Source organism: Phalacrocorax carbo, chromosome 6, assembly GCF_963921805.1.
Source record: "Phalacrocorax carbo chromosome 6, bPhaCar2.1, whole genome shotgun sequence".
Taxonomy (NCBI): domain Eukaryota; kingdom Metazoa; phylum Chordata; class Aves; order Suliformes; family Phalacrocoracidae; genus Phalacrocorax; species Phalacrocorax carbo.
The window spans coordinates 53,542,374-53,554,453 of record NC_087518.1 but is presented as its reverse complement, the minus strand read 5'-3'; the positions used below and the strand labels follow the sequence as shown (position 1 = coordinate 53,554,453).

Genomic DNA, 12,080 nt, shown 5'->3' with positions numbered 1-12,080 from the left:
TGTAAAAGAACAACTTTGACCTATTCATATATTAAGAGCGGCCCTATGTGAAAATTATGTATTTCTTGAGAGAGGATTTTAAAACAAACTCATTTAGCTATGTTTTAATTTGTAAAACAAGTGAAATTATTAAAATCTTAGAATCATAAAATTCTAATCCTGCATTATTGAAAATATTTTCCCAAAATATAGCCTAGAGGGGGTTTGCTGATATTTTTGTTACATCTTCTACTCCCAGATAAGACTGCTGTTTTATACCTAAAGCATTTGAGAAGGTATATTCACTGGGGACATGATAATGAGATAAATCAGTCAGAAGACAAACCCAGACTGTTTGACTGCCAGCTTGTGTCCAATTTTATGCAATTAATATGGCATACATTTTCATTTTGAAGTTAAACTGTTGTATTGTTAATAGCTTAATTCCATTCTTCCCTGACTGAAATAACGATGACCCACTGAATGTTGTCATTTTGCCCAGCCATTACCCATACAGCCAGGGAGACAGAAATATATATTGCTCTCTGTGGCAGAATTCAGACCATCACAAGCTCATTAATTCAAACACTCATAATGAGGGTCATTGTAAAGACTGATACAGATACAGCTGCTCTGAACTTCAGACAATTTTTGAAAGAGCCAAATTCAATATGATATATGTAAAAAATTCAAGTATATGCCTAAGAGAGCAGCAGGAGAAATTTTCTCATTCTTTTTTGTGAGATCTGACATCAGCATATAGATGGTTTCATCAATTATTGAGACAGAGACTAAGAAAGGAAAAGGGAATGATTTGGGGGTTTCGTTTTTGAAGTTTGAATGTAAAGTGCTCAGACAGAATCAGAACTAGTATGTCTGAGTCTTTAGAATTAGCTGCCTCTTTCTTATACCTTCTCTTCTTTGTAACACTAGAGAGCCTTAAAAGCCTGGTATTTAAAGTGTTTTAATAACTTTTGAAAGGCTGGAGTGTATCTTTTACGCAAGGATATCATATACAAAATTGCCAATTCCTTTTTAATTCTATAAATATATGTGTATTGGAAATAGCCTCAAAAACTCAGTTTCATATTAAAAATTACCTCACTGTTAAAAAAAGAACCATCTATAGATATTCCTGGATGAGGAACTAGGAGATGAGGGAGATCCAGGTCTCCCTGCTCCAGTGAATATTTAATTACTTATATGGCATGGAATAGATCCAGCAGGGCTGACAGAGCAATAGCAGTGAATACCTGGTACAGAGAAACTAAGGGTCATAGCCTAGTCTGAATATTAAGTACAACAGAAAATTGTGCCTGTGTCTCCAACATCCTGGATAAATGCCCTGCCCACAGGGATTTTCATTGTTCAGGAGTGTCCTTTCTGATTTTAATCAGGAAAGCTATCCTAGTCAGGAAGCCTTTATTGATGAAAGTATAGTCTAAAACAGTAAATGTCTTTTAGTGCTAATGAACTGACATTTTTCAACAAAAAATGTTGGACAAAATTTGCTTGAATGCCTCTTGTCCGGATCTGTTTCATTTTACCAGATGTCCAGGTGCAAACTGAGCTACTGCCATGAAAGATGGACCGTTTCCCTCTGAGCTTTCGAGTGCTCTTTTGTCTTGCTTTAAAAATGGAGGGGAGGAAGAAGGAAAGAAAGATTTCTTGGTTGCCAAATTTGACAGCTGTCAGCTACCTTGATGGGGCAAAATGGTGATATATCACTTCATTCAGTATCTTACAATTTAATTGTAATTAATTATGAAAGAAACTACAACTCTTCAACATGAGTGCAAATATTTTTATTTGCAGGCAGATGTTTTGCATGCTTTATTAAATTTTGTGTATTTCATACCATTCAGTGCTCAGCTAAAAGTTACTATCATGCTGCACCTACACAGAGGTTGTTTCATGCAGTGTGAAGCACTAACATCATATTTACTTGAGGACAGAACATTATGGTACTCTTCCAGTACGTAAAATACGTATATTTAACAGTGGAGTTAAGGACCTATTTTAAATATAGCAGTTGATAAGCAATGTGCTATTAGCAGAACTCCAACAGCTTGGAACATTTAGCATTTTAGGACCTATGTGCTCATTTTTATATTATCATTTAATTTGCAAAATACAGTTAGTAATCAACAGGGAAGTCTGTCATTTGCTTAGACAATAGATGAGATTGTTTCTCAGTGCTCTTCTGAATCCTCACCTTAGGAAAAAGAACAAAGTAAATACTATTATGTCTTGATATGTACACAACTATTCTTTTCTTCTGCAAACTGTGGTTAGGTGAAATTCTGCTCCGGTGGTCCCAGAACTGCTGTGAGTAGAAGCCAAAGCAGCAGTATCTTGTGCAACCCATGCCTACCACTTGGCATTTTTCCTTCATTACAGAAGGCTATGCAGAAGTACTCTGTTCATCCATGGTAGTATTAAAACAGATTACAGAGCCGTCCTAGCTCTAGGTGAAGGTAGGTTAGCACCACACACAGTTTTTGCTGTCCTATCCTAAAGTACATGTGACTGATTGAACAGGCTTCCCAGGCTAATTCCTTTGGCAAAACCTTATTGTTGGCAAGATGATTAAGAAAGCACCAGGAAATTTCTTTGAATTTGCAACTGCTTTTTCTCTCCTGTGAATTCCTTTACAAGAGGAAATTATCCAGACCTTTGCTGTGGCTGCGGGTCAGATCTGATCATAGGACTTGTACCACTCCAGAGAGCTCTGAATTCTTCCTTGCATGCCTGCTTTATCTTACCAACCAACATCACAGCTGTGAACATGGGAACTGTACCATGGAGATCCCCAAAACACGGCTGCAGGAAAATTCTATGATACACTTAATTGCTAATCTGCACAGTGAAACCCACAGCAGTGTCCACTGTTGCCCGCAAATCCCTTGAGACTATCGCTCTCTATGATCTGTAGAGGCAAAGCCTTGACAACACTGCAGGCAATGGGGGTTTGGTGTTTAACAGTTCTGCTGTTGGTTTAATGGGGCCAAAGTCCTAAATCCTCATGACCCTTCACACAGATGATCTCCCCAAGAGAGATGTGCCAAACACTTACCATCCTCCCTTTAAACTCAGTCACAGGTGTACAATAAAGCCTAGTTCATCCAGATTTGTGGCTCCTTGGAGATTATCCTGGGTTACACATATACGTAAATGTAGTTGCCCTTACCTATAAAATCCTGATTTTATGGGATCCTAAGAATTGTCCTTATTTAACGTCTATTTCACGCAAAGTTTTCTACCATTTTCTCATAAATATACCACAACATTTCTAGAATTTAAGAAAGCTAAAAATACTTTTACAAATATCTTTAAGGAGAAATTATTCCCTGAAGACACTATGAGCGGAGGCTGTTCCTATATCAGCCCTTGTCTTTGATTAACCACTTTAAAAAAAAAAAAAAGGAATAGATTAATTATTAAAATTAGTCCTGTAGTGCACCTGAGCACACTGAGTGAAACTTGATTCCCACTGAATCTCTGAACCTCAGGGGGAGGGAGTGCTGAGGATGCTCAGCACCTCACAGAACTGAGCTTGCACGGAGAAAGTCAGAGGTTTCCTTTGTGAAATAGTAAAGACTGAGTGCACTCTTTGCCCAGTAGCAGTTTGGGGTGGTTTGTTAAATAAATAATAATAATAAAAAAATCTGTTCTGGGCTTGGAATCAATGCAATTCCCCTTTAGCCAAGAAGCACCTCTCAGGACACGCAGCGGTTTCTCTGACTGCTCAGCCATGTAATAACACTGAAAACAAAGGCACAAGAACTTACTGTGTCACACTGTAACGTCGTTATTCACTTCACAAAACTGTGGCCATGCCACAACACCTTCACACTTCGGGTTTGCCCAAAGCTGCAGAGTAGCTCTGCTCATTGCACACGTAACTTCTCCCCAAAGCCGGCGTGTGGCAGCAGCAGTCCCCAGGCTGGCCCTTTCCAGGCCTGTGCAAAGCCTGTCCTGAGCCTGGTTTCACAGTTGCCTGCACATCTTGCTCTACTCCAGCTTGTTGCCTCTCTGGAGACAGCGCCTTATGTTTGCCATTTCATTCTCATTCACCTCACTTGTCACCTTAAGGCAGCCTCAATTATAACGTCATCAAAGTTTATTCAACAAGATCTGAAGATTGTGCTTTAATTACAAAAATGAAAACATGCAATTACCACCAAAGTGCGGTTAAAACACAATATTTGGCTATAAGTAGCAGCTGAAGCCTTTTTAGATGTTTCAGTGTCTTTCATTCAGAAGTCCCTCAGTTTGTCCCAGCTGGAAGTTTGGGGCATCCGGGATTCCTTGTGCCTATCTATATTTTGGATGACTTTTACAGCCTACTACTTCCATTTCTGCTGATTTGAAGCTCACTTTTGGATACAAATTCAAATGTCTTAAGTGGTTGTATCTTTGGCCAGGCATTTTGGGTGATTTGACTTCCCATCCCATTTGTTGAAATACATATGGCTCTTTGGGGATATCAGTTATATAAAGGCCATTTCCCCTTTCGTCCTATTCAGTCCAAGTTCTCAGCGTTCCTACTCAATCCAACCATCCAACATGAACTTTTTACTTTACATTTCCCAGAAATAGCTGAGGCTGCTGGTATGTTCACAGCAAAGAACGTGCAGAGTATCAGGTTGAAGCAGAATACGTTGTTTAGGATATCTGCTGGATTACCAGTTTTCACTAAGGCCACCCTTGACACATTACTAACCTTAGCTAGTTTTTTCTCCTGGATTTACCCATGAGTTCATGTAATCGTTTTCCCTCAACTTTTTGCTGCATTTCTGTGTCACCGGACTGTTAAAACTACTTGGTTGTTACCTATTTTGTCCCCCCAAGGACAAAATGCAGTTCCAGAGGCATCTAACTTAGGTTGAAAAAAAACCAACCAACAATCCACTATGTTGCCTAAAAGCTACTGTTTTGAGACACTGAACATTGTGTAAAGGCAGCCTGTGCGCTTTGCTATAGATATTTTTTATTAATGGAGTGCTTCAAAATGGGGCAAAACCCAGCTTAAGACTTTAATAAATCTTGGAAATGACCGGGTATTTCAGAAGTTAAGCTCACCCTCATTACCCTGTAACAGTACCTCCTGCGAGGCTACCTGAGACGTATTGTACAATAATTGTGTTCTGGCAGCTGACTCTGAGAAGCCGGCGTTAACCTCTCCCGTTCCCCCGATACGTACAGATTATTCCCATTAGAATGGATTGATGAATGAAAAGATCATAGTTAATGGGTATTACTTTAATGCAGAGGGCCAAATCCTATTATCCTGTGCAACGGACAGTGTAAATTGTATTTGTGTAAAGGAGCCCCGCTGGGACAAAGAGAAATGGAGCCTGCTGCCTCGAGGCCCCACATCTGCCCGTTGCCTGCCCCATCCTTGCGCGGCAAAACCTCTCCAGTTCTGCAGCTCGTTTATGTGGCCAAAGGATAACAGGGTTTGGCCCATCGAGCTTCTTACAGAGCCTATTAATGCCAATAGGAAGGCTCTCATTGACATTAGTGATCTTGGTGACAGGCCAGCAGAGAGGAAGGCTGGTCCTGTGGTTTGTGCTTGTGATCTTGATAACAGTTTCTGAAGAAGTAGCCGTGTGTATTCCCTGTGCTCATGGTCCTTTGATCATATTTCCCCCTACCTTTTTTGGATTAATAAGTACATTAGGTGGGTTATGCAGATTACAGTGTGTGCACTAAGTTATTTGATATATTATTCACCAACAAATATAAGATAAAAAGTAAGTCTGCATATAATTACCCACAACTGCTGACTGACTTATAATTAACTTTGAAAAATTGCTGGTTTAGGAGATAATACAGATTACAATTTTAAATATAAGAAGCTTCAGAATAGCTCTCACGATCAGCGCACGTACAAGGTATTCAGTGAAAGATTAATTCCATAAACTGCTAATCAGCTCTATCTCCTGTCTTATCAAATTGTAAATACATTATGCTGTATTAAAGTATAAGCATGCAGCTAATTAAAGCAGAGCTTGCATTTAATATCAGATACTCCCCCTTGACAAAACAAAAGTGTTCTAAGGACATACATAACAAGTGTTAAGAAATGAAAGTGATTCTTTTTAAAGGCATGCTGTGCTCCTGCGGCAGCCCTTTGTTTTCATTTAGGAGGATTCCTTTTTTTTTTTTTCTAAAGAAAAAGGAGGAGGGAGGAAAACCACACAGTCTTTCTGGAGAAACAAGTTCGGGAATACATTAATTCTGTTCATTCTACAGCTGGAAGCCCACAGGAACCAACCAAGGGATTTCAACCAAGGATCTACAAACACTATCTGGATGACATCCAGCTAAAATTTGGTTCATTTACTAACTTTTTTAATAGATTCTGATGTTAAATGCTGCAAAGAAATATAAGATTTTTTTTTTAAAAGTGAGAAAACAAACCCAACCACATTGTTAAAGGAATGCAGTATAAATTTAAATGAAAGATCACCGAAGCCTAGCCAAGCAAACTGAGGTTCAGAGCCATAATTGAGCATCATTATCAAAACTGCTTCTTTTACATGCTTTTTTTCTGTTTCAAACTCAAATATAGCAATGCCATTATAAAGAAGGCAGGAAAAAAGCATAGTGAAATTATTCACCTATGAAACAAACATAAAATATAACAGAGAATACGCAGCAAGGAGCCTTTCAACCAAAATTAGTTTTTTAAAAATTCTTTGTGTAAACCTCAAAGTTCTTCTGTGCCGTTTCAAAGTCTTCACACCCCAAAGACCTCAGAACAGATGATGTTATTCATGTTACTGAGCAACAAAAGACATACATTTTCTCAAAATCTATGCGATGCAGTACAACAGAAAATCCATTGCGGGAACGGGGCTTTTTTGGTTTTCTCCATTTCTCTTTTCTCTTTCCTTTACTTTTCTTTCTGCTTCATTTTGTTTCATTTCTTTTCTCCTTCTCTTCTTAAACATCTCTACTTAGAGAAAAAAAGACTCTGCAGGAAATCAAAGGGATTTACCAATAAAATCAATAAACATTTGCAGACTGTTGGTAGTGATACTGTTGAGATAAGGTAGAGTTACAGCCCTGTTTGATCAATGTTTATTACAGGGCTCATATTTTTTTAATATGGATCAGAATAAAGTGGATCAGAAAAGCATGGGGTTTTTTTCCCCTCCCGGCACTGGATTCTGCAAGTTTCACATACACCGAAACTTTATCTGGCTTCTGTCATTTAAATGTGTAACAGTTATTGAGATTCAAAAGTCAACCTGGTTTGAACTAAAAGTTCCTTTCTTCACTCCCCCCAGGTTAATTTGTTGGCTTTCGGAGTGATTATTTATAAAGTATTTCGACACACTGCAATGTTAAAACCAGAAGTTAGTTGTTACGAAAATATAAGGTAAGTTTGCCATTTAATAGAAATGTTACCTTCTGTAACTTTAAAATCAGCCAGAGAAGAAAGTGAGTATTCGATTATAACAATTTAATCTTCTAGAAGATTTGTAGAATATGAAAGATTTCTTTTTTTCTGTTATCCTCTCATATAGATTTGGAGGTAGATTTTGCAATCTTTCCTCCCATTGAGCAATACCTTGTACAGTAACACTGGAGCTGTGTGAGAGCTGTACAAGGAATAGAATGACTGGCCCGTATCAACCAGAGGGTAAAGCCTGATGGCAAGGTTAAAGAAGTAATTGTCCTTTGTTCTTAAGCACTTTCCACAGCCTCTACACAAGCCAAACAAGATTTCAAAACTTATGCCTGAATTGGGACCAAAATATTTCCCTTGAAGCAACAAATAATACAGTGATAAGAGAATCAAGCCATTCGTGTTGCCTGTAAAAAGTCTACAGTAGGACATTGTGTTTCTGTGGCATGGCGGGGCAGGGGGATTCTCTCCAGGATTTTTACTTTGCATGCTGCTATGATTTTTCCATCAACTCACTCTCTTTAAAACTGATTTATAGGGACCTTGAAAACCGTTTGTGCAGGAAAAGCTGAAGTGTACTACAGGGAACATTGAAAACAACTTACTGTTTGTGTTGCTTAGGAACAGTCCTGCAGTTTCAATGCATTGCACTAGATTTATAGTTAGGATTTAGCAATTGTTTGATTGATTACTTTCTCTTACTCCTCACCCTTCGTAGCTTCATGTGGTGAGCTGGTTTTAATGAAGTTGAAAATTATTCATTTTCAGAGGAACAGTGTTAAAAATGTCTGTTGTTTAAAGGAAGTCCTGCAATGACTGGGCTGAGAATGAATAAGAAAGTAATCAGTGGCTTCATTTCCAAGACAACATGCTGTAATTTGCTCAAGTCTGTGAGCAGGGCTCTACAGCATGTTGGGAAAAAAAAATCATAGCCAATCAGTTCCTATAATTTTAAAGCATCAATATGCTGACCCAGGAACTATTTGAGAGTATTTGTGTTCTGAAAACACAAAAAACTTTTTAAAAGAGGAAGAATGAAAGAAAGAAAGTTTAGTTTTACAACTGGCACCGTCTTCTGCAGTGAACCTGAGAGGCAGCCTGGGAACCCTTTGATGTCATGCACATGTACTGACCTAAGAGCATACTGTACATTTTTCTGGGTTATTTTTTGAGGAGGATAAGGGGGAGGAGGAAAAGTCGGGGAATGCTTCATAACAGACATATGTTTTTCCTTCGGGAATTACACTAACAGTAGATTTAAATCAAATCATATGGTGCTGCAGTACACCAGAGAAAACATATCTGAAGATTAAAGAAGCCAGTGTTTTAAAGCCCTCCAGTTTTACTCATTTGCTCTTCTGCAGCGATTACGTGAGCCCATTTGTGCCACGGTGCTACAGCACACCCTAAAGAGCAGCCCATGCATCTGCACTTCTCAGGCCTTTGCAACAGTGAAAAAAATTGCCTAGGCAGCATTCACCATCCAAAGCGGTGAAGGGAGGAAAATAGCTCATGCCCACATGTTGTTCTCAATGTTTCCTTCCTGTCTAGATCCTGTGCCCGAGGTGCTCTTGCTCTCCTGTTCCTCCTTGGGGCTACCTGGATCTTCGGGGTCCTCCATGTCGTACAGGGATCTGTGGTTACTGCGTATCTTTTCACAATCTTCAATGCATTCCAGGGGATGTTCATCTTCATCTTTCTTTGCGTGTTGTCTAGGAAGGTGAGTGTCCCATTCCTTGTGGGAAGTGACTCAGGTAGTCACATGTACCCACACAGGCCAATGCCCAGCCCTGAAGTGGAGTCATGGTGCAAACGATTTATCAGAGCAAGGGAGGAAATCCTTGTGTCAGTGATGAGGGAGAAAAGGGAAAGGGGAAGTTTTGCTATTGCTTTCAGTGAAGACAGAACCTCTGCTCAGTTCTTACCTTCTCATGTATTTTCTCCGGGTTTTAAAAACACTATGAAACATGGAAAAATGTTTTTTAAATTTGTAAAAGACGTTATAGTGCCGTTAACCCAATGAAATATCACAATGGGTGCAATAAAACTCAATTCCAATCTTTGCAATTAGCAGCAGGCTTCATGTTACCCACACTATCCTGAGATGACACTTGCTTCAGTATCCTGTCCTAAAGTCAAAAGTGGCCCCACCTTAAAGCAGCTAGTGACGGGAGCAGTGCAAAATGAGTTAAAATACAGATAGACCTATTAATAAATCTATTTCATATTTGAATTCAATCTTTTTATTTCAGATTCAGGAAGAGTATTATAGGTTGTTCAAAAATGTTCCTTGCTGTTTCGGCTGCTTGAGATAAATGGAAGGAAAACATGCGTGAGCATCTCTGTGGAAGAAGGGAGCAACCTAGATGATGTTGTTATGAATATTACAGAAAAATATGGTGTTGTGAAAGTATGAAATGACCCAGTGAGCAGGCATATCTCTTAACTGAATTACTGACTGGTTTTGTACATACGTGTGCGTTCATGCAGAGCATTTATATTATGCTGTACACAAACAGTATACAAAACAAAGTGGATTATTGCAAAACAAATATTAGTGAAGACCAGGGAAAGAAGCACATTTCTAAAGAAGTTCAAGACTTGTCATGATTTGGGTTTTGTTTCCAATATTAGAAATATCTGCAGTTCTTGAAAGCAAGATACCAAAAAAGCAACTGGCACAGCAGATTTTATGAATTGCTTTGCTAGTGGAAATATGTTCACTGTCTTTTGGTAGTAATGAGCTTCTTATATTAAGTTGTATGCGGCCATCTGCAGGGAATGGGTTCCATTAAAGAGTCAATAGATAAAGATCTGCTTCAGCTCAGACTTTTGAAAACATTTCTTTTAATTTAAAGTAGATTAAAAAAGGAATTTGTTTAATGTTATTCTCTTATCACTCTGAAATATATATTTGTATATTAATCAATTCTTTATTTTTATAACTTTTAAAGAACTGTTTAGATCTAAAGAGCTGAGGTCAGATCTGATATAAGAATGGTGGGACAGCTTTTTTTAAGTGAAAGATTCTTTTGTGAATACTTTGAAAAAGATCTGGTTCTTGTTTTATTTAATTGCCAAAAAAAGACTGAGATCTGCTAAACAGGCACTATGATTTTGGAGGCTGTGGGAAGAAGATGCTTTCACAAGTTTGTCACTTGATAGAGATATTTGGAATCCAGACCTTGTAGGATCAAATTAAAAGTGGTAGAAATCTCCCCCTTTGCAGAAGAATACAGATTTAAATTCAAGGTCGTGTGCCTCCATACCACGTGAAATTGTAATTACAGCAGTTTTCTCTACTCATAGCATCTTTGAGTCAAGCAGTTGTCTTCCTCTGAGGCTCCTGGTTTTTAAACACTTATCCTGTGTTTAACCTTAGGAGAGTACATAGATCTGCTGAAATCAAAGGGAGTACTTGAGGCGCAAGTTTTGTTGGATCAGGGCATGAACACGGTGCATCAGCAGTTCCACCTTTACCATCTTACTTATTTTAAAAGTATGCTTTAATTTCACCCTTTTAGCACCTAGCTTATGTGAAGTGCTGAGCAATCCTCAGTCCACGTTGCCTTCTCAGGAAGTGTCTAGGATCTCAGATGAAGCCCAGTATTTTTCCCAATGAGGCACTGTAAATATGTAGTTGTTAATAAATCCCACTGTTGTGTTGTCTGTTAAAATAAAGTACTACTCTGAATTTTATTTATATTAAAGGAAACATTTTTTTTGTAATGGTCAAATTTGTTTGGTTTTTATCTTTTTTCCATGCACACAAGGCTTTCATTGCATGCACTGCAGTGACACGCTTCATTAAGTATATTCCATGTCTCTGTCAACATTTTGGAAACCACAAGAGGAATCTTCTTTTTTTAAAAAAAAAAGAAAAGTTCTGTTGGTCCTTCAAATGTAAAATATGTGAATAAACTGAAGTGCTTAGCTTTCACATTTTGACATGTTTCCCTTCATTTAAATAAATACAGTGGTAAAAGTTGTCATGGTTATATATTATTTGCACTGAATTATTTGCTGTATTTCCTTTGCTGCTCTGTATGTTCTTCCAGGCTTGGGAAGATGCAGATACATATTACTTAAAAGAGTATTTTTAGAAAGATATCTACAAATATATCATTTTTAATCTCCTGCAGAAATGTAACCTATAGTAAGTCTGTCTGGACAAAGAAGCATCTCTAGTAACTATATAATGACTTCAGCATGCTCAGTCAGATTGAAAATGTTCCCTGGAAAGAAAATATATCATAAAGTGTTTAAGTTACAATAGTCTTTTTAATGAAAGAACATCTTTTATAGGAAAACTGTGCTCTCCAGTGTCTGGGTCAGATCTTCATTGAAACTTACTTACATGCAAGGATGAGTTTTCATCTTTTAATACAGCACATAAGGAGCAGAAAAAAATTTGTTTAGATTCATTGCCTTAGAACCCGAAAGATATTGTAATTGTTCTCCCCAATGCATACAGAAATACTGATGAAAAATAAAAGGGTTTATTTGTCACAGCCCTTAGTAATAAGAGTCCCAACCCAGCAGAGAGAGAGAAGAGGCAACGGACATAAACTGAAAAAAGAGGTTTCAGCAAGTTATGAAGAAAAAACTTCTTCACTGTGAGGATAGTCAAGCATTGGAAATGGTTGCCCAGAGAGGTTGTGTGGTTGTGTTAAAATCT

General features: G+C 38.1%; 1 protein-coding gene across 3 annotated transcripts in view; it reads left to right on the top strand.

Moving 5' to 3' along the window:
• Positions 1 to 11,391, top strand: part of ADGRL4 (adhesion G protein-coupled receptor L4) — a 79,728-nt gene extending 68,337 nt beyond the window's left edge. For all 3 annotated transcript variants that reach the window (XM_064455384.1, XM_064455386.1, XM_064455383.1), the window contains 3 exons: positions 7,281 to 7,372; positions 8,954 to 9,122; positions 9,655 to 11,391. In XM_064455384.1, coding sequence (XP_064311454.1) covers positions 7,281 to 7,372; positions 8,954 to 9,122; positions 9,655 to 9,717 — 324 coding nt within the window. In that variant the 3' untranslated portion in view covers positions 9,718 to 11,391. The remainder of the gene's footprint in view (positions 1 to 7,280; positions 7,373 to 8,953; positions 9,123 to 9,654) is intronic.
• The last annotated feature ends 689 nt before the right edge of the window (positions 11,392 to 12,080 follow it).